At 44.5% G+C, this 23,808-nt stretch overlaps 1 protein-coding gene across 2 annotated transcripts in view; it reads right to left on the reverse strand.

Moving 5' to 3' along the window:
- The window catches only part of GRAMD4 (GRAM domain containing 4), a 143,732-nt gene extending 120,501 nt beyond the window's left edge, over positions 1-23,231 (reverse strand). Inside the window, exon 1 of one of the 2 annotated variants that reach the window (XM_039515366.1) lies at positions 23,060-23,231. In XM_039515366.1, the coding sequence (XP_039371300.1) occupies positions 23,060-23,088 (29 nt within the window). In that variant the 5' untranslated portion in view covers positions 23,089-23,231. Of the gene's footprint in view, positions 1-22,661; positions 22,701-23,059 lie in introns of those variants that run through there. The other variant, XM_039515376.1, reaches the window with a different exon arrangement.
- Positions 23,232-23,808: the final 577 nt, after the last annotated feature.

Consider the following 23,808-nt stretch of genomic DNA (forward strand, 5'->3'; position numbering starts at 1 on the left):
AGGGGAATCGCCGATCCGGAGCTGCCCCCACGACCTGCCGTTTTTACAGGGAGATGGACGAGATACTTGGGGGTGACCCCACTGCCAATCCCAGGATAACGATGGACACTTCTGAGCAGGCTGGGGGACAGGAGGAGGAGGCGGCGGCGGCGGGGGGGGGAGGAAACCGCGAGTGAAGCTACTGGGATGGGGGAAGACACCCCAGAGTGGGCATGCAGCCAGGAGCTCTTCTCAAGCCAGGAGGAAAGTACCCAATCGCAGCAGCCAGCAGTTGCAGAAGGACAAGCAGAGGAGCGGGTTACCGGTAAGCGGCTTTTATTTTCTGGGTGGAAATGTTTCTGGAGAGGAAGGGGGGTTATGGCTGCATGCATGCCAGCCTCTAGATGTGGAATAGCCCGTTGATGTGGTCTATCACGTCGCGGTAATCTGCTTCAGTTATCTCAGCAAAAGTTTCATCCAGAGCGTGGGCAATATGCCTGCGCAGGTTTATAGGCAGAGCCACTGTGTCCCTTGTCCCAGTGACGGTGACGCGTCCGCGCCACTGTGCTGCCAGTGGTGGGGGGACCATTTCTCAACACAGGCAAGCCGCATAGGGTCCCGGGCGGAATCCACATTGCTCTAAAAGAGCCTCCCGCTGTTCCCTAGTGACTCGCAGCAGGGAGACATCTTCCAGGATTAACTCCTGTGAAAAATGTTGGGAGACTCTTTAGTGAAGAGATAGGAGATAAGATCACCCTGCAGCTGCATCTTCACTCAACCCTCTAGCACTCCAGATTACCCAAGCAACCAGCTCCCTCTATCACTCAAGCCCCACTTCTCCCTATATAAGCACCCTCACTCACCATTTCGTGGCTTCTGTTGTGTTATGCGTGTGGGGAAAAGAATGCTAAAGTGAGAACTCCCTCAGTGTAACAATTCATGTCTGGAGATAGTGGATACAATGCTGCCCGTGTTAAATGTTGTCATTTCTGTGTTTCTACAGTGACCTTGACTACTGGACTGCCCAGATGTTCAACATCACAGAGGTTTCAAAATTTGAGAAAAAATCCCCGAAAGAGCAAAGAGGACATGCTGAAAACTGTTCTTCATCACTCTGCTCGAGAGAGTAAAGACTTGAAGGAGTGGAGAGAGAAGGAAAGCAGGATCCGCAAGAGAAATGCAGTGGCCAAGAGGAAAAGCACGGAGCGGCTGCTAAGCATCCTGTCGCGCCAAGCGGACTCTATAGAGTCACTCGTTGCCATGCAAGCAGAGCACTACCGTGCTACTCCCCCACCCGCCCCGTCCTTTTTGCCTTGTGCCCCAATGTCAGCTCAAACCGCCTTTCCCCAGCATTCAGGTTCTTACCACCACCAGCTGCCTCCAACACCTGTACGTTCACCAACCAGCCCTGATACCTACCACCACCCTTACCCTCTGCACTCAACCCCCATCACTATGGAGTATATGCACCCTGAAGTGCAGGATTCATTAAACAGCACTCCAGACAGGACATATGCAAACTTGTGACTGTACAGTTCACCAACCCACACCCCTGCCCTCTTGTGTTCATGAAATGTTGTGTCTGTCTGTCTAGGAAGTTTTTTTCTTTTCAATAAAACAATTCTTGGCTTTGAAAACAGTCTTTATTATAGCAGATAGTGAAAGATACCTTAGCCCAGTAAAGAAAGAGGCACTGCAAATCATATTATTATTATGGATAATAGAATAACAGTGTAAGCAGTGCAATTCACTCCCATGCAAGGCAGCAAACATTACTGTTGGCTTTCAGCCTCAAATTCTTCCCTCAAGGCATCCCTAATCCTTGTAGCCCTGTGCTGGGCCTCTCTATTAGCCCTGCTCTCTGGCTGTGCATATTCAGCCTCCAGGACTTGAACCTCGGTGGTCCATGCCTGACTGAATGTTTCACCCTTCCCTTCACAAATATTATGGAGGGTACAGCAAGCGCATATAACCGCCGGGATGCTGCTTTCCCCCAAGTCTAGCTTCCCATACAGACATCTCCAGCGGGCTTTTAAACACCCAAAAGCACACTCCACAGTCATTCTGCACCGGCTCAGCCTGTAGTTGAACCGGTCCTTGCTCCTGTCAAGCTTCCCTGTATAGGGTTTCATGAGCCAAGGCAGTAACGGATACGCGGGGTCTCCAAGGATCACAGTGGGCATTTCGACATCCCCTACTGTGATCTTCCTGTCTGGGAAAAAAGTCCCTGCCTGCATCTTCCTGAACAGGCCACTGTTCCGAAAGATGCGTGCATCATGCACCTTTCCAGGCCAGCCTGTGTAAATGTCAATGAAACGCCCGCGGTGATCCACAAGCGCCTGGAGAACCATAGAGAAATACCCCTTACGATTAACGTACTCTGATGCCAGGTGGGGGGGGGCCAGAATAGGAATATGCGTCCCATCTATCGCCCCTCCACAGTTAGGGAAACCCATTTGTGCAAAGCCATCCACAATGTCCTGCACGCTCCCCAGAGTCACGGTCTTTCTTAGCAGGATGCGATTAATTGCCTTGCAAACTTGCATCAAAACGATTCCCACGGTCGACTTTCCCACACCAAACTGGTTCCCAACCGACCGGTAGCTGTCTGGAGTTGCCAGCTTCCAGATTGCAATAGCCACCCGCTTTTCCACCGTCAGGGCAGCTCTCAATCTTGTGTCCTTGCGCCGCAGAGTGGGGGCGAGCTCAGCACACAGTCCCATGAAAGTGGCTTTTCTCATATGAAAGTTCTGCAGCCACTGCTCGTCATCCCAGACTTCCATGACGATGTGATCCCACCACTCAGTGCTGGTTTCCCGAGCCCAAAAGCGGCGTTCAACGGTGCTGAGCATTTCTGTGAATGCCACAAGCACTTTGGTGTCACACGCGGCAGGAGAATCGATATCGATATCATCGTCAGACTCCTCACTGTCACTTTGGAGCTGAAGGAATAGCTCGACTGCCAAACGTGTTGTGCTGGTGACACTCATCAGCACAGTCCTCAGCAGCTCGGGCTCCATTTGCCACAGAAATCGCGATTCACACAGAGAGCAAAACAGAAAGACACTCACAATGGCGCCAAACGCTGCCGGAAAGAGTGAATGCTGGGATGTGAAGCGATGCACCACGGGGCGCTGGCAAACAGGAAGCGGAATGACCCGCACACTTCCTTCCCCTTCCCACAATACTCAGCGCCAAAATGGGACGAGGTGCTCTGTGGGATAGCTGCCCACAATGCACCTCTCAATACAGCGCTGGAAAGTGCTGCAAGTGTGGCCACACTGCAGCGCTGGTAGCTGTCAGTGTGGCCACACTCCAGCGCTGGCCCTACACAGCTGCATGACCAGCGCTGTAACTCCCAGCGCTGCAACTTGTAAGTGTAGCCAAGCCCAGAGAGGAAAACACTATGTGTATTAGGGCTAGTCTACACTGGCAACGCTAAAGCGCTGCCTCAACAGCACTTTAATGTGGCTTGTGTAGTCACGGCAGAGGCGTGGCTCCCAGCGCTGGTGCACTGCCTATACCGGCGCTTTACAGCACCGAAATCTGCTGCGCTCAGGGGGATGTTTTTTCACACCTTTGAGTGAGAAAGCTGCAACGCTGTAAAGTGCCAGTGTAGACAAGTCAATCACAGGATGACTAATGTAGCTGAGGCCTGGCCTGTAGTGTGTAATTAACACATGGAGGGAGGCCTCATTTCTTTGATGATAGAATTAGGAAGGTAAACAGGTCGTTAGGCTGCAGACAGAAATCTATGCTAAATAAGATAAGTAAATAGGTCAGTAGACTAAAAAGACAGTCTGAACCAGCTAGGATAAGAGGGTCAACACCCAGGGAACCATTTACTTACTACCAACAAGATAACTATGGACAAAATCAGTTAGGAATATAGAGATGAGGTTGAGCATGGACAGAGCATGCTGCACAGGGATTGGTTCCTGAAAAGTAACCAAGCCAATCCAAAAAAGTGTGATGTAATACAGTAAACACAATGTAATGTGTACATGTTTATAAAGGAAGAGGTTTTCAGTGAAACTTTGAATGTCTGCATGCCTATACCGACCCACCCCCTACGTTTGAGTCTGATCAATTCAGCATAGCTTTGCTGTTTTCCAATTAAAGATACCTAAGTGATACAATCTGGAGTCAAACTGAGTTTTTTTGGATCCCAGAGAACTGAATGAAGTGTTTTCCCAGATCTGGACAAAGTGTTCTGAACAAGCTGAGTGGAAAAGGCCTCCGAGGGAATCCCAACATTAGTGGTGCCGTGACATCCATTCATCTGAAGCAGGAATGTATAGTTTATTGTACATGTAGCTTTATTGTCAAAGATCGCAATCCAGCAGTTTAGCAACGGCATTGGAAGGGTTTAAATATGAGGTTTCCAGACCAAGCATTTCAACAAAAGCTAACAGCAAAAGCTCTGCATCTATTTATTGCATAAGCAAATATTTCAGCTACTATTAGCATCGTATGTACTGTATTTTAAAAAACAAAAGCAAAAACTTTGTAAGTTTAGCTATGTATATTTTAAATTTATATGTTTAAATGTTTTGACAATAAAATTAATTTCCTATCATAAAAGTAAAAAATCAAAAATAATAACGTACAATATATAAAAAAATACAATATATAAAGTAAAAAAGGGCCTTAAGCAACATGAAAAAGGTTGTCCTCTTTTCTCGCCAATGTAATACGGCCATAAAAAAAGCAAATTTGATCCTAGGATGCATCATGTGAGATATTTCCAGTATAGATAGGGAAGTATTAATGCCTCATCTAAAATATTACATGCAATTCTGGTCACCCATGTTCAAAAAAAAAAAAAGATTAATTCAAACTGGAACACGTGCAGAGAAGAGCTAGTAGAATTATCAGGGAATGCAAAGCCTACCTTAGGAGAAGAGACTAAGACCTGATCTACACGGAGGGGGGCGGGAGGGAAATTGATTTAAGTTACGCAACTTCAGCTACCTGAATAACGTAGCTGAAGTCGACGTACTTAGATCTACTTACCGTGGTGTCTTCACTGCGGTAAGTCGACAGCTGATGCTTCCCCGTCGACTCTGCCTGTGCCTCTTGCTCTGGTGGAGTATCAGAGTCGACAGGAGAGTGCTTGGTGGTCGCTGCCTGTCAATCCAGCGGGTAATGTAGGGTACGTCTACACTACAGGATTATTCCGAATTTACATAAACCGGTTTAGCAAAACAGATTGTATAAAATTGAGTGTGCGCGGCCACACTAAACACATTAAATCGGTGGTGTGCGTCCACGGTCCGAGGTTAGCGTCGATTTCTGGAGCGTTGCACTGTGGGTAGCTATTCCGTAGCTATCCCATAGTTCCCGCAGCCTCCCCCACCCCTTGGAATTTCCGGGTTGAGATCCCAGTGCCTGATGGGGCAAAAATCATTGTCGCGGGTGGTTCTGGGTAAATGTCATCAGTCACTCCTTCCTCTGGGAAAGCAACGGCAGACAAGCATTTCATGCCTTTTTTCCCTGGATTGCCCTGGCAGATGCCATAGCATGGCAATCATGGAGCCTGTTTTGCCTTTTGTGACTATCATCGTATGTGTACTAGATGCCGCTCACAGAGGCGATTCAGCAGCGCTACACAGAAGCATGCTTTTGCATGACAGCAGAGATGGTTACCAGCCATACTGTACCATCTACCATACCATAAATTGGTAATAAGATGATCATGGTTACCAGTCCTTTTGCACTGTGCCATTTGCTGCTGTCATAAGTGCCCCTGGCTGATCTCAGCCAGGGGCGCAAAAGCCAAAATTGGGAATGACTCCCTGAGTCAATCCCTCCTTTTTGGTATCTAAAAATAGAATCAGTCCTGCCTAGAATATGGGCAAGTGTACTAGAGAACCACTGTATCAGAGAATCAGAGAGCACAGCTGCTCTGTGTCAGATCCTGCAGAAATTATGAGCTGTATGCTATTCACAGGGGGTGCTCCTGCAACAACCCCACCTGTTGATTCCGTTCTTCCCCCAGCCTTCCTGGGCTACCATAGCATTGTCCCCCCACTTGTGTGATGAAGTAATAAAGAATGCAGGAACAACACACAGTGACTTGTTAGTGAGAAATGAGTGGAAGGCAGCCTCCAGCTGCTATGATAGTCCAGACAGGACAGTAAGGAGTGTGGAGGAGAGGAGCCCAGCATCCCTCTGCTAGTCCAGGGGCAACTGAATCTGTTCTTTACACATGAAGGGTGGGGGCTGATGGAGCTCAGCCCCCTGTTGCTATGATGACGATGGTAACCAGCCATACTGCACCATCTACCAGGAAAAATTAGGGCCAGGCGCCCTTGACAGACCTCACGGATGCTAGTCAGCATGGTTACCAGTCCTTTTGCACTGCCCCATGTGCCAATAGGCTGATGATGAGGACGGATATCAGTCATATTGCACCATCAGCCACCCATGGCGGGGGGAGAGCAAGGATGTTGGTGTTGAGTGCTGCAGCATCGCGTCTATCTGCAGCATTCAGTAAAGATAGGGTGACATGTTAAAGAGTCAAGAGAGGATTGTTTTCCCTTTCACTTCTGGGGGTGGGTGGGGGGGTGCGTAAATTGCCGAGCTATGCCCTGACCCACCACGGACACTGTGTTTGACCCTAGAAGCATTTGGAGCTCAGCCAAGAATGCAAATACTTTTCGGAGACTGCAGGAACTGTGGGATAGCTTGAGTCCTCCAGTCCATGAGCGTCCATTTGATTCTTTGGCTTTCCGTTACGCTTGTCACGCAGCAGTGCGCTGAGTCTCTGCTATGCCGTCTGTCCGGAGATTTTTTAGAAATGATTTTGAATTTCGTCTTCTGTAACGGAGCGCTGATAGAACAGATTTGCCTGCTCTTACAGCGATCACATCCGCATGGTCCATGCGGGAGCTCTTTCTTTATTTTGATTTTTAACTGCATCACCACACGTGCTGATCGAAGCTCCACGCTGGGCAAACAGGAAATATTCAAAAGTTCGCGGGGCTTTTCCTGTCTACCTGGCCACTGCATCCGAGTTCAGATTGCAGTCCAGAGCAGTCAGTGGTGCACTGTGGGATACCGCCCGGAGGCCAATACCGTCGATCTGCGGCCACACTAACCCTAATCCGATATGGTAATACTGATATTAGCGCTACTCCTCTCGTTAGGGAGGAGTACAGAAACCGGTTTAAAGAGCCCTTTATACCAATATAAAGGGCCTCTCAGTGTGGACGGGTGTGATGTTAAATCGGTTTTACGCTCCTAAAACCAGTTTAAACGCCTAGTGTAGACCAGGCCGTAGACAAGCCCTAAAAGAGCTTAGCCTTCATTTTGCTAGGCTAAACAAGCCAAGAGAGCATATGATTGCTCTCTATAAATACATCTGTGAGGGAGAAGAGTTATTTAAGATAAAGAAACAATGTGGGCAGAAGAACAAATGGGTATAAACTGGCTATGAATAAATTTAGGATGGAAATTAGAAGTTTTCTAACCATCAGAGGAGAGAAGTTCTGGAACAGCTTTCCCAACAGGAGTAGTGGGAAAAACAACCTACCTAATTTTAAGATAGAGGTTGATAAATTTATGAACAAGATTATATGATAGTGTTACCTGAAATAGCAAGTGGCTGGATTCCATGACCCAGGGTGTCTGTAATCATAAAGCTTTGCACTGTGATCCTTTCAGGTCTCAGAAGCAAAGTAGGGCTGTGCTAAGTCACCTATATCTTGGAGGTGATCTTGGTGATTAGATAATGGCACTTTTATCTCCAAGTCACTAATAAATCAGCACCCCAGCACGGTGTTAAGGAACACTGTCCTCCTGAATCTCACTTGGGATGAGACACTGAGGTCCTGACAACTTGTAATTACGAAAAACTACAGAAGTCTGCAATTTTCCTAAGAGGCAACTCATTCTGCCTATCTGTAATTTGTTGGATATGATATTCTTCATTTCCTGACCCAAACTGTTGAGTAGCACTGCTGTCAAGCTGCTATGTTTCACTCCAGAGGTGGTAACATGAAGCAATCCCACATGTCCCTCAAGAGTGTCTGGCATTCCAGATTAATGTCTAAAAAGTACTTTGAAGTCCTCGATTGAACAGTACTATAGAAGTGCAGAGTTATAAATTATGGTTAAGAGGACTGGAATAAAGCCTAAAGACAGTTTTTAAATACAGCTGTACGAGTCACATTAAGCACGGAGGCAGTTAGACAAATTCCATTAACGCTTATCGCTTCCAATGGCAGGGTCCTAGCTATACATTCAGTCAGAGTTGGTATATGGCTTGACAATATAATAAAAATAGGCTCCAGACCAATCAGACCTTGGATTTGAAGATTATCCAAAGCCACCCTAACATTAGAGTTAGCAGTAGAACATACAAAGCTGTATGCAGCAACAGTGGTATGGAGCTGAGGGCCTCCCTCCAGAAGATAAGGGCTGGAGATTGAGGAAGGCAGCTCTTTCACCCACCACATCATCTTCTAGGAAGGAAAACAGACTGCAATATTTGTTTCTGCCACAAAAACCAGAAGTTCTAATCTAGATACTTAAAGCTTCAAATTATCTTCGGCTTAGTTGAAGACTTATATACACAGGTTTGTGTATCCCTCATTGAAAACTCAAATGCCAACTTTCAGCCTACAAAACAATAAATTCAAAACATAAGTAAAAATAACCTCATACCTGAAAGGGATATTGAGAGAATGATTTTTACAGGCACTGTATAAATGGCAAGTAATAATATGAGATTCTAACACAAGTCTGACACAGTCTTATATTACAGGGCTGATAAGACAATCTTAGCAGCTGGAAACTACCTGCACTTAGTCACTAATTGTATGCATAAGACTAGCATGGAGTGCATGGCTTTGTTCTCCAACATAAATATTGCCTTTCCTCTCATGTTGTGCAACTATATTTTGCATATATGTATTATGCATTGAGTGACCAGATGTCCCATTTTTAAAGGGACAGTCCCATTTTTTGGGACTTTTTCTTATATAGGCACCTATTACCCCCCATCCCATTTTTTCACAGTTACCATCTGGTCACCCTAATTATGCATGCAACCATAGCATATGAAGATGCAGAACGAACAGAAGTGACGCGTCAAGCAAGTTTGCCCTTCCCTTGAAGGCTTTATCTAACTTTGTTTACATACATTTCTGATCTACTTTCCTGCTCTTTCACATACATAAATCTTCATACCTTACTGCTCGCTCACAAAAGAGGAAGAAAAAAAAAGCCACCTTCATATAGAGAGGTGGTAGTAAATAAGATAAGAACTTCCAAGCCCCTACGACATCTGCCAAAAACCACCTCAAAACCAACTTTCAGGAGTTCTTCCTCTTTTCTTTTCACTAATAATTTCACCTCAATCTCCTTTATCTGAATTGCTGTGGTGTTTGTTTGTTTTTGTATTCTCCTTCCCCCACCCCCACTTTAAGCTCTTCAGGCAAGGAACTTCTCTAAATCTTTAAAGTACATCTTGCAACAGCCAGCAATTTTTAATAATAAAAAGTTAATACTGTGGCAGATATGCATAAAATCAGGTTTGTTTTTGGATTTTTAGTATTTTGATGGCAAACCCTGATATACTGAAAAGGCTGCTCATTTTTGACACAGTTAGCAAGTAGCCTGCTTATATCCAACACTGAAATGCTTTTTTCACATGCTGTAGCTATATTCTCTCACATGACTGGAAAAATCCACCTGTCAGAGGAGAGTGGAAAGCTTCTCCAGGGCATTACCCATAAATGTCTATATATTTTAGTTTTCATTGTTTGAAATTGAGTTTCTAGCTCCTATCACAGTAGAGAACATCCTAAACATGAAGCAAATGTTATAAACCAATGCTGTTCTCTGTTCCCAAGTCTGCCCACAACTCCAGCACATCCTTTATGGATCATAGCATTGCTACCCAGAGGCAGAGGGAAGTTTACATGACTGTCAGGTTCACTGCTGCTGTTTGTGGGTAACAGTGAAACTTTCCATCATGACAATTTCATGGTGTTGGCCAGGAAAAACCAGGAAGAGAAGCAGAGTCTGGAGTTATTCATGAAAGAGATCTACAAAAAAAGCTAGATGTGAGAGTAGAACAACGGAGGAGGAGGAGTAGAGATTGAGGATAGTTGTGAAGATAAGGTGATGCTTCACCATTCAACCCCTCACCCCCAAAAATTCTTAGCAACAGCCCTATAAAGAAAAAACTTAGGGCAACAAGCATTTTATGAGACTTGGGGGTGGGGGGGAGGAAAGAGAAGGGAGCATAGTTCTACCAGTAGCGAAGCTGCATTTGCACTACAAGGATTTAGCACTCTCTACACCAATGCCAATATTACTAGCTCATCTGTCTGTATAAATATTGCGAAGGCTCCACTAGAGTCCACAGACATAAAAAGCGGGGGGTGAGGGGAACCACACTTGAACTTCACTCTATTTATCTTAATTTTGAAGCCCAGTGTTGACCTCATTAACGTCTTTAGCCATGTCATTACAGACTTCAATAGCCCAAGGAAATAGCTATTATAGATTATTTAGTCTAGGGGCACTTCAGTTCGCTTGTTCCACTGATCAAATTAATACGACTCACTATTTCTCCACCAAGTAATTGTCATGTTACATCCATTACTGTGCTTATCCAGTGAAGCTAGACATAGCATATCTCTCACCACACTGTCAAAAACTGCACTAAGATACACTTGTGTTCCAGCAGTAGTGAAGAATTTTACAAAATAAGATGGAGTTAAAATAAAAACTAAGCACCTCTACAAAGTAAGGGTTAAGTTACCAGACAGAGGTGGACTTACATTACAGATATATCTAACAAATACCACTTAAATCTGTGGTCAGCTTAGGAAGTCCTACACTGAATTTAACCAACATTAAATCAGTGATTTAAATCAGCAAGCAGAAACCTCGATTTAAATAATTGATTTTAGAACTACTTTTGCATTTATACTTTAGATATTTTCCTAAAGAAAGGATCATTCTCATTGATAGGCAACCATTAAAACAGTTGATTTGCTACTAAACATAACTTTAAATTAAAAACTTGACACTTTTTGCTGACCAGGAGGCTATATTATACAAGAACATAAGAACGGCCATACTGAGTCAAACCAAAGGTCCATCTAGCCCAGTATCCTGTCTTCCAGCAGCGGCCAATGCCACGTTGCATCAGAGGGAATGAACAGAACAGGTAATCCTCAAGTGATCCATCCCCTGGTTGCTCATTCCCAGCTTCTGGAAAACAGAGGCTAGGTACAACATCTCTGCCCATCCTGGCTAAGAGCCATTGATGGACCTATCCTCCATGAACTTACCTACTCTTTTTTGAACCCTGTTATAGTCTTGGCCTTCACAACATCCTCTGGCAAGGAGTTCTGCAGGTTGATTGTGTGTTGTGTGAAGAAATACGCCTTTCATTTGTTTTAAACCTGCTGCCTATTAATTTAATTTGATGACCCCTCTTCTTGTGTTATGAGAAGGAGCAAACAACACTTCTTTATTTACTTTCTCCATACCAGTCATGATTTTATAGACCTCTATCATATCCCACCTTAGTCGTCTCTTTTCCAAACTGAAAAGTCCCAGTCTTATTAATCTCTCCTCATATGGCAGCTGTTCCATACTCCTAATCATTTATGTTGCCCTCTTCTGAACCTTTACCAATCCCTGCCCCCACCATTTGGGGGTGGGGGGGGAAGTGAGGCGACCACATCTGCACACAGTATTCAAGATGTGGACGTACCAAGGATTTATATAGAGGCAATAGGATATTTTCTGTTGTATTATCTATCACTTTCTTAATGATTCCCAACATTCTATTAGCTTTTTGACTGCCGCTGCAAACTGAGTGGATGTTTTCAGAGAACTATCCATAATGACTCCAAGATCTCTTTCTTGACTGGTAACAGCTAATTTAGACCCCATCATTTTAGATACATAGTTGGGATGTTTTCCAATGTGCATTACTTTGCATTTATCAACAGTGAATCTCATGTGCCATTTTGTTACCCAGTCACCAGGGTGTACAAAAAAAAAAAAATCAATGATTTAAAAAAAAAATTTTTTTTTATTTAAATCTGAGGGGGGTTGATAAAATGCTTTTTGAGGAAAAAACCTATCTAAAGATAGTTTTAATTAAGATACATTATAGCTCAAAGATATCTCATCATGGAATAGGAATTATAAATTCTAATTCTATAGTATGAGACAATATATTCATGTAATGTTTAAGAAAAGTTTTGTAACTGAGTTCCAACAGTTCATGGATTAGGGATCCAATTTTATGGAGTTCCAGGGGCTTCTGTATAGATTATTTAGGTTAATCTTTCTATCTACCCAATAGGACCCATGCTCAGTCTAGAAGATACCATCAGAGAACTGCAAAACTAAGCATCTCAAACTATGGATTTGTGTCTCCAGAAATAACATAACATGCTTGTTAACGGCAAAAATGTTTAATACAATATAATATAATATGGTGAGAAATAACAGACCGCAACTCTATTGTGTCTGCAAATTTCTGTACACAGAGTCAATCTTACCTCTCTCTAAAAGTGCAAAGTTTCAAAAAGTTCAATGAATAGAAGATTGTTGGGAGCGGAATAGATTTGGACAAGGAGAAGTCTGGAGATAAATGTGAGAAGGGAGGGACAGCAGAAGAAACAAAAGTGAAACTGTTTGAGCAGAATATTCCAGAAGTCTTGAGGTCTTTCTGAGTGTAACCTTCATTGATTTGAGATCTACCACACCATTCTCTCACTAGAAGGGAAAATCTATAATGGCAGCAAGCCGTAAAAGAGACCCAGGTTGGGAATAAGAACCATTCAAGAAATATATGTTTGCTGCTGATGTTTTAAAGAAAGTCACACCAGTGAACTGGTGGAAGTCACTAAGCACTTGGATTCAGAGACTGTTGAAGTGATAATCTCTCTTTTAACAACAGTAGCTTCTTCTGCCGGTGTAGAAAGAACATTTTCTTCCTTTGGACTAATTCATTCCAAATTGAGATATCGTTTGGGACCTGAAAAAGCCGGGAAACTTGTTTTTCTTTTCCAGATTATGAACAAACAGGAAAATAAAGGTGCAGACAACTGAGTTAACTGCAGAAGCCAATATCATGTTGACATGGCTGTGTGAATTTAATTTTTTTTAAATATTTCATTTAACTATTTTAGTTAAACAATTTTAACAAAAACAAACCTAATTTTAAAAAACTTGAAATATGCTTGTTTTGTTAAAATGATGTTTGCTGTTGAAGAAAAAAAATCCAGAATACATAACTTCATTGTTTTAGTTAAGTAAAACAATTTAAATGTCTGTCTTTAATGTGGTTTGTGTAGTCTACCTCCCACGAGGGGAATAGCTACCAGCGCTGATGCATTGTCTACACTGGCACTTTACAGCACTGAAACTTGCAGTGCTCAGGCGGGTGTTTTTTCACACCCCTGAGCGAGAAAGTTGCAGCGCTGTGAAGGGCCAGTGTAGACAAGCCCTTAATGAATTCTTTGCATCGGTCTTCACGGATGAGGATGTGATGGAGATTCCCAAACCTGAGCCATTTTTTTAGGTGACAAATCTGAGGAACTGTCCCAGACTGAGGTGTCACTAGAGAAGGTTTTGGAACAAATGGATAAATTAAACTGTAATAAGTCACCAGGACTGGATGGTATTCACCCAAGAGTTCTGAAGGAACTCAAATGTGAAATTGCAGAACTAACTAATCTATAACCCATCATTTAAATCAGCTTCTGTACCAAATGACTGGACGACAGCTAATGTGATGCCAATTTTTTAAAAGGGCTCCAGAGGTGATCCCGGCAATTACAGGCCAGTAAGCCAGACTTCAGTACCAGACAAACTCGCTGAAACTATAATAAAGAACAGAAAATGTGGAAATGGCAGAGGTGCTTAATAACTTCTTTGTTTCGGTTTTCACCAAAAAGTTTGGTGGCAATTGGACGTCTAACATAGTGAATGCCAGTGAAAATGAGGTAGGATCAGAATCTAAAAGGGAAAGAACAAGTCAAATCACCAGGGCCTGATGAAATGCATCCTAGATTACTCAAGGAGCTGACTGAGGAGATATTTGAGTCATTAGCAATTATCTTTGAAAAGTCATGGAAGACAGGAGACAGAAGACTGGAAAAGGGCAAATATAATGCCCATGTATAAAAATGGAAATAAGGACAACCTGGGGAATTACAAACCAGTCAGCTTAACTTCTGTACCCAGAAAGATAATGGCGCAAATAATTAAGCAATCAATTTGCAAACATCTAGAAGATGATAAACAACAGTCAACATGGATTTGTCAAGAACAAATCGTGTCAAACCAACCTGATAGCTTACTTTGACAGGGTAACAAGCCTTGTGGAGGGGAGGAAGCAGTACATGTGGTATATCTTTAGTAAAGCTTTTGATACTGTCTCACATGACCTTCTCAAACAAACTAGGGAAATAAAACCTAGATGGAGCTACTATAAGGTGGGCGCATAACTGATTAGAAAATCGTTCCCAGAGACTACCGTAAATACTCGTTCATTAGCCCATTCATTTATAAGCCGACCCACCCCACCCCACCCCCCAAGATGGATAGGTAAAAATAGCAAAAAAAAATGTATGACCCTTTCATAAGTCAACCCTATATTTCAGGGGTTGGCAAACTTTGGCTCCTGGCCCATTAGGGTAAGCCACTAGCAGGCCTGGACATTTTGTTTACCTGGAGCATTCACAGGCACGGAGCCCCTCAGCTCCCAGTGGTCGCCACTTCCCGCAGCTCCATTGGCTAGGAACGGCGAACCGTGGCCACAGCGAGTTGAGGGGCTCCATACCTGCAGACGCTCCATGTAAACAAAACGACAATGTATTAGATATTCAATTTAATGATTCCACAGAGTTTAAAATCATCAAATTTTGGTTTATAAGCCGACCCCCGTTCTTTGATGAGTCACTTTTTTACCCAAAATATTCTGCTTATGAACGAGTATATACGGTAGTTATCAGAGGTTCACAATCATGCTGGAAGGGCATAATGAGTGGGGTCCTTCAGGGATCAGTTCTGGGTCTGGCTCTGTTCAATATCTTCATCAATGATTTAGATAATGGCACAGAGAATACACTGGGAGGGGTTGCAAGTGCTTTGGAGGACAGGATTAAAATTCAAAATGATCTGGACAAACTGGAGTAATGGTCTGAGGTAAATAGGATGAAATTCAATAGGGAAAAATGCAAAGTACTCCACTTAGGAAGAAACAATCAGTTGCACACATACAAAATGGGAAATGACTGCCTAGGAAGGAGTACTATGGAAAAGGATCGGAGGGGCATAGTGGATCACAAGCTAAATGAGTCAACAGTGTAACGCTGTTGCAAAAAAAGCAAACATCATTCTGGGATGTAGTATCAGGAGTATTGTAAGCAAGACATGAGAAGTAATTCTTCTGCTCTACTCCTCACTGATTAGGCCTCAACTGGAGTATTGTGTATAATTCTGGGTATCACATTTCAGGAAAGATGTGGACAAATTGGAGAAAGCCCAGAAAAGAGCAACAAAAATTACTAAAGGTCTAGAAAACATGACCTATGAGGGAAGATTGAAAAAAAATTGAGTTTTCTTAGTCTAGAGAAGAGAAGATTGAGAAGGGACATGAAACAGTTTTCAAGTACATAAAAGGTTGTTACAAGGAGGAGGGAGAAAAATTGTTTCTTAACCTCTGAGGACAGGACAAAAAGCGATGGGCTTAAATTGCAGCAAGGGCAGTATAGGTTGGACATTAGGAGAAACTTTCTAACTATCAGAGTGGTTAAGCACTGGAATAAATTGCCTAGGGAGGTTGTGGAATCTTCATCACTGGGGATTTTTTAAGAGTAGGTTGGACAAACCTGTCAGGATGGTATAGATAATACTTAGTCCTGTCTTGAGTGCAGAGGACTGGACTAGACGACCTCTCAAGATCCTGTCCAGTTCTATGATTCTATAATTCAGTGATAACATCAGGGGTCTAACATCTCTTGTCAGTTAACATTAGGGGGTAAAGTGAAAGTAACTTCCAGCAACACAATCAGATCTAGAGCTGAACAAGAAGCCATTTTTCCATCCCAGGAAAATTTGAGATTTTGAATCCCCCCCACCAATCCAATCCAATCAAAAGTTAATCTCAAAAATGTCTACCAACCAAAAATAAAATATAATTAGTAAAGGCCAAAGTGTTCTGTTTTGATTTTGGTGGTTTATTTTAATATATACATTAAATTTCAAAATGCATAATCATTTTGAACCAAAAACACAGAACTTTGTTTCAAAAATGTCAAAATGGAACATTTTGCCAATTCTGAAGCTTTTAAAAAAAATCTGAAGTGTGAAACTCATCAAAACCAACACTTTTTTGCAATAAGTTTTGTTTTGATGATTTTTGATGGAAAAAAAACAATTTTGTTGACGGATTTCCAATGAGCTCTAGTCAGAATGCAATTTTAGAGACTGTTTACAGAATATGGGCTGGTACTGGAAGTGAGTGAAATCATCATTTACAATGGAAGGAAAAGAAGATAGTGGCACAGACTACAGTCATGAAGCTTTGGAACAACCATTTGAACCTGTTAACTTTTAGACCTTATTCTCCAAGTCCATATGAGAGACCTGAAAGCTTTCTGCATGCAGAATCAGGTCCTTATGCTGTAGCTACTGCTTTAGGAAGGTTCAGTTACTGTTGGCATCATTGCTAGGCTTGATAAATGTGGGGGATCCTGACCAGCAAACTAGCTTTAAAGAAAATTTCAGCAAGTCATGAGTGGCCTTGGCAAGTCATCCAACATTCCTAAATGGTGTTCCAAATTCATAAACACAAAACAGCAGCGAGAAAAGTCTTGGAAGCTATGATTTATATCTGCTTGAACAGAGTAGTTTCACTTAAAAAGCAATTTAGTTATTGGAACTGTTTGCAGTGTTGCTGTAGCATGGTGTTCCCAGGATACTAAAGAGACAAGGCAGATGAGGTAATATCTTTTATTGGACCAACTTCTGTTGGTTAAAGAAACAAGCTTTTGAGCTTTCAGAGTGTCACAGCTAAATGAAAGGTTGAACAGATTCTTTAGCTTAAGTAGTTAACACATAAGACTGCCCCAATAACTGTATGGGTGAAAAAGGACAATCACTACATTGTCAAATGAACTCACACAGTAAAATAATAAAAAGACAAAAACACCATTGCTGTATTGTGTTGTTACAGCTGTGTTGGCCCCAGGATGTTAGAGATACAAGGGAGAGGTAAAGGATATACCTCACCCACCTTGTCGCTTTAAAAACACCAGATCATCTGTGGGCGAACACTTTTTACAAAATGATTAATCCATATCTGACCTCTCAGTCCTCATCCTCAAAGCTACACAACATCTTCAAAAGATGAGCCCGGGAAGTTATATTCATAACTTTGTTAGACACTAAAAATCAGAGTCTTAATAAAAAGACTGGATTTTTATGGTTTATTACAACAATCTGTAACCAACTAAATTGGTGTTAACTGGCCACTTCACCTTGAATGGCCTCTTATAATATATGTTACCTATTTATGCTAAATAATCTGTTCTACCTTGCATTTAGCGGTGACCCTCTGGCCTTGCCTACATTACAGAGTTTTGTCAACACAAGTTACACCGACATACAGCCACCACTGTAATTAAACTGCTGTTGCATGCCCACACTATGCTCCTTGTGTCAGTGGAGCCCATCCACAATAGTGGCTCTCCATCAACACAGAGCAGTGCACTGTGGGTAGCTATTCCACTGTGCAATTGGCTGCAGGGTGCTTTGGGAAGGGTTTGCAATGCCTCACAGGGGCAGTTACTGTGCTGAGCCTGGCACTGTTTGTTTGCCCCATGCTCTGAACCTCGTAATTATTGCTGTGTGTGCCCGAGAAGTAAAACATTTTAAATCACTTTTTAAAGTAACGCTTGGTAATCTGACCAAACTGACATTGCTGAGCACTAACACAAGAAGCCCAAAGTGTGTGTGTGTGTGAAGGGGAGAGTGTGTGACAGAGGGTGTGAGTGAGAGAGAGAGAGAGAGAGACACACACACACACACTGAGGGGAGGGGGGAAGTGTGTATGTGAGAGAGAGAGAGTGTGTGTTGGGGAAGTGTGTGTCAGCATGCGGTCTCTAAGTTCAGACAGCTGCCAGAAGCAACCAATCTGAGGCAGAGGCTGGTACACAGACAGCTGGTGTCCCCCATTCCCTACCCCAGCTCAGAGAACAGTACACCAGCAGGGGGCAGGGAACACCCAGACATCAGTCCTTGCCTCTCTCTCCGGCTCTGCACAGCAGTCTCTCCTCTGCCCACAACAGCAGCAGCCTGCCCTGCCTGCCTCCCGATGTGGTCCTAGTGGTGGGGAGAGCAGAATTACTTGTTATAATGTTTTGATTATGTGATTCCCTCCCAGCTCTCTCCACGGAGGAAGGCGATCCACCCCCTCCCCTGTAGTCCAGGAGGCATGCTCAGCTGGGTGGTAGCTATGTAAGTTCTCAATGCTGAGCAGTTTCAAAACTTTCTGGGGCTTTGAAAGGGGAGGTGTGCATGACTGTGTAGCTGGATGCAAGGCAGCAGATTCAAAAGAGTGAGCACAGCAGTCATGGTGGGCATTGTGGGATACTCCTGGGGCGCAGTTACAGCGATGTAACGAACGCAGCATCTACAATGACGCTTTGTCAATCTAACTTTGCCCCAAAAAGCTCTATGCCTCTCATCGAGGTGGTTTTATTTTGTCAGCAAAGCTGAAGAGTTTTGTCGGCGGAAGGAGCATTATAGTGTGTACACCTCCACTGTTTTATTGACAAAAAGCTGCCTTTTGCTGACAAAACTGGGTAGTGTAGACAAGGCCTCCAAGTACCTTTCCCAGATCTGAAGCGCTCTGTTTAATTCAAAAGCTTCTCTCTTTCACCAACAGAAGTTACTCCAATAAGAGATTATTGGAACTGCAGAGTCATGTAATATGGATCCTTTCATCTCAATCACCAACTGTAATCCAGTGTAGTTTGACAGTGACCTAAAGTCATTACAAACTGATGGCTTTTTGGTAGTCTACATGAAATGAAGTGCAAGTCTGAGTCCATTTCCTGGTTGACAATTCACCACCAGAAGAGGAATCACAGGTTTTGCGGTCCCAGCAGAGGAAGCCAGTTGAATAGGTTTGGAGACTGAACAACTCACTTCTAGAAGTGGCCCCTCCTAGCCAAATTTGAAGCCACTAGGCGTGGCACCTCAAAGAAATGTATGTATTCTGTGCATGAAGTTCAGTCTCCAGAGGTCAAGTAGACCAGGACTTTTCAAGGGCACTATATTCATTTAAAAAAAAAAAAAGTGGGGGGGGGGAAGAGCTAGAAATAAAAAGAGAAATATGTAAACACAAACTTACTTGGAGAAGAGTTCTGTGTATCCTCAAAAGCTTGTCTCTTTCACCAACAGGAGTTGGTCCAATAAAAGATATTACCTCACCCATCTTGTCTCCACATCCTAGGACCAACACCGCTACAACAACACTGCAAACATTCTTGAAATAATACAGGAACTGCCTAAGATAAGAATGTCTGAAATGTTTGCAGTGCTCGTCATATGCTAAGTCACTGCTTCATGGTCATCCTGTGAGATCTGTATATTGAAAAATGTGCTACAAGTTATTCTATGCACACTTTAGTCTCTGCCTTAGTATGGCTGAGCTAATACCTTGTGTTAAATATCAATGTTCTGCTTGAAATGACAGAGAGACCATTTTATACCTAATAAAGAGCTAGCTTAACCTTTCCCATGGAAAAAAAGCAAGTGGAGCAGGACAGAGAAGCTGGACTCAGTGCCTAGGACCTCCTACCATCACCTAGTGGAGGTCTGAGAAGAGATCACAGGGAAAGGAAGAAAAAGGCATGGCCTACTAATCCTACCATCTAACAGAAAGTAACCTCCAGGCATCTCTTCCTGCTGCTCCTCCAATTACCTCTACCCTGACAGCATAACTCCAGTAGGAATCTGCTGTCTTCACCTGATTCCCCCATAACAATCCAAAAACCTTGCAGGCGGGCGGTGCAGGGCGGGAGGAGCACAAATGGGGAATGGGACTCCACAGGAACTGGTTGCTGTGCTACCTGAGGCATCTAGCTCTATAGGATACATCTGGGGAGCCAGATAGGAACAATGCTGCAGGAGACCCTTTCTACTCCATCCCCAAAAGCCCTATCAGTCACTATGGGATCTGATCACTGATGTACCTACAGGAGCCAGGGTGAAAGAAAAACAAACGCCGTTTTCCACTTAAACAAGTGTGTTTGGATTTAAGGATATTTTTGCCAAGCATACAACCAGTGTGGCCAGAATCCTGAAAGGAACCAGGTGCATAGGGTCTGACAGCATGTTGCTCCTCGCTGGCGCAGAGCCTAATGCTGTGACACCGTGATAGGGCATGAGAACCTGAAAGTGAACTAGACTTTCTAGTTCATCTTCCCCATCCACATTAAATGTATTGCACACACTTCCCTCCCTCCTCCATAACAGGCAGGATAAGGAAGTGCTGAAATGTAAATCAGATTTTTAGTTAGTTTGCATAATTGCTCATGTTACTAATAACATAGTTGTAAAACACTCAATCTCATAAGTTTAAAACTGCTTTAAGCTTTAAAAAGACTTCCATAGAAATGTGTTTCTGGGAGCCAATGCACTGTCACAAGGATATCACTTCCCTGCATTTTTAGTAACTGCAGACAGACACATGGAGGTGCTCAAGAGAGTCTGGCTTGCTGTACAGACTTCTACCATTTTAAAGAGAAAAGTTAAACAAGTATTTAACATCCATAGATAAAAGCTCTAAGGCAGAGTCTTCAGAAGCTCTAGAGTATCTGACATTCTAAAGTACTGTAACTAGATTCTCTAGTTTAGTAAACATGCTCATCTCCCCCCCATGAAAGCTAAGATCTAACGCAATCAATCTTTCCCATCCTTCCCCCTCACCACACACATGCTTAAAACTCAAGTTTACTCAATCTAAAATGTATTAGTATAGAAGAGTTTACAGCTTCAGTAATTCAATTGACTCTTGATAACACTTCGCAAACAAACATTTTTAGAAAAATCACTTACTCCTTACCTACAAAAGGACTCAGTGAAGGCTGGAGAGAGGAATCTACCAATATATTTGTGGGCATACCCACCAGAAGACCATTTCTTCAATAAGCTTACTAGCACACAGCTTAGCCTGTATAACACCAGATATTTGTCTATCAATGGAACTCAGATGAGCCTCTACCCTTCAATCCATCCCCCTCCCTTCACTGTCTCTTTGAAAGAGGAAAACCCTAGACACAATTATTTGCTGCTATAATTCCTTCATTCTTCCTCTGCCTCCTGCTCCACATTGTCAGTCATTTTTGAATACACCTTATTGCTAAGATAAATGCATTTCAGATAATACATTGCTGATATTGCATTTAAGCATGCTTATTCAAACTAAAGATAGACATTCAATCTCTACCTAATAAAGTAACTAGACAATGCCTTGCAGTAGGTCTTACTCAAATGAAAATTTAGCCAGTTTGTATGACACCAGATTAGGCTCTTTATACAAGACACTGGTGATATATGCAGGGCAGTAGTGTGCAGGTCACTCCTGTCCTTCACTTCTGCTTCAGGAGAGACCCTATCAGCCACCCCAAAGAATGCATTACAGTGCTAAGGACCAGCTTCCACTTGCATATCAGAGAAAAGTCTCAGGATCAGAAATGGGGTAGGTCTGCCAGGGTCACTTTACCATCAACCCCAATCCTCACTACAAAAATGAATGCATCTTTCAGGGGAGGTTCCTAGTGTAAGAGTATCCCTACGTGCTTAAGGAGCATATGAAGTATCTTCATCTCCCCCAGTGTCTGATCTTTATGGAGATTATTAGTGTCCTGCATAGTGTACTTACACAACACTATTAAGTCTTACTTCATAGCTACTGAAATACCAAGGGAAACAAAAATAAACTAGTTCATTAGATTTTTCTTTTTTTGTAAAACTTGATTTACCTAACTCCTTGAAAGGAATCTAGAGCCAAATACGCTCCAACATGAGAAGGGCCAGGAATAATTTCCATAACAACTTGCATAGGTAAGAGTGGGATGACCCTCCAATGCAAAATGGAAAAAAAAAAGCAACAACCAAGCTAAAAAGGTAGATGGAGAGAATCACTATTTTACACAGTGAGAAACATAAGCCCAGAGAGGATAGTTGTCAGAGGTCACAGAGCAAGTAAGTGGAACAAAAACAACCCCCAAGGCTCCCATTTCTAACCACACTGCAAATAAACTGACAAGACACCTTCCTGCTCTCACCTGAGACAGGCCACAACATACATACTTACACAGTGGTGCTTTCACCAGCAAAGACACCACCCCATCACCCTCACAAAAAGGGTTCTGCTTCCATGGAGTAAGACACAACACACCCACCAATACTCAGGATGCTGCTGTCACACCCAACAGTGAAACACAACAATCCCCCTACACATAACCCCCAGGAGTGAACAACCCACCCCCCCCATACATAGCCCCAATACTGAAACATACACGAATCCACACAATAGCATGCAAATTGTGAAGCACAACATAGCTGCTCCCTCCCCCGCTCGCATCCAAGAGGACACAACAACCCCACACAATATACTTAACCCTTCACATCCTGAAAGCACTACACAAATGACATTGACATCTGCACAGGGCGCTGCTCCCACAGGCCAGGGCAAGGCGGGTCACGCAGAAAGGAGTCGGGCCCTTCCACCAGGTCTCCCTGGGGCTGGGAAGCGGCTCATCACGCCCCACATGCCAGACAAAGGGCTGCAGAGAGGCAATGGCCCCACGGATGGGAAGGCAGCAGCTCTCTGGATTTGGGGGGCGGAGAGCGGGTGTCTCCTTGTCCCCAGGAGGGAGCAGGGAGCTCGCTCGCCGCACTGGAGAGGAAGGGGCAGCTGCCTGGAGCTGGAGAAAAGGGGGCGTTTCCCTCCAGGGGAGGAGAGAGGGTCTCCCACAGGCCGGTCTCCGCCATCCCTCCCCGGGCGCTGCGGACTCACCCTGCCCGGCACTCGGTGCACACTCTCATCCACGCGGGCGGGCGGCGCGGCTCTGTCCGGCTCCCCGCCGAGCCCAGGGGCCGCCCGGCGCGGAGGGATCCCGCTGCTGCCGCTGCTGCTGCTGCTGGGCCGGGCGGGCCACTCAGCCCCACACCCAGCCGCTGGCGGGGAGACGCGCTGCCCGTCGTCTGCCTCCCTCCTCTGGCCGCCGGGCCCGCGCCGCCGCCAGCCCCGCCCCGCGCCCTGCGCAGCCGCGCGCCGCCCCTCGCGTCAGCGCCCCGAGGGGCGGTGCTGCGGAGGCACCGCCGGCTCCGCGGCCCCCACGGCTCACGCTGCACCAGGCGGGGGCGGGTGTGGGCGCAGCCGCCCGGCGGGGTCTCAGGGGGGGCCGGGGCTCCAGGCAGCTTTTAGTCCTTTAGGGCTGTTGAGAGAAACCTGTCACCCCCCCCTTTCCCGCTGCACCTGCTGCTGCGCCGAGCCTGCGCCCGGGGATGGCCCCGAGGGAGTCTAGCCTGGCGGGCTGGGCTGCCATCTGCCAGGTGCCTCGGCACGGGGCTCCCTCCAGCCGCCCTGGGCCGCGGCTCGCGGTGTCCGTCTCACCCGGCATCATTATTGCGGCACCCAGAAAGCCGCCAGCCAAGTGCGGGTCCCGTTGTGCAGCGCTCGGGGCTTTAGCAAGACGCAGGGCGGCCGCCCCGCGGGTCCCCCTTCCCCGCGTTGTGCTTCGCGCGCGTGAATAGCTCCCTTGC

The sequence above is a fragment of the Mauremys reevesii genome, linkage group 1 (genome assembly GCF_016161935.1).
Source record: "Mauremys reevesii isolate NIE-2019 linkage group 1, ASM1616193v1, whole genome shotgun sequence".
Taxonomy (NCBI): domain Eukaryota; kingdom Metazoa; phylum Chordata; order Testudines; family Geoemydidae; genus Mauremys; species Mauremys reevesii.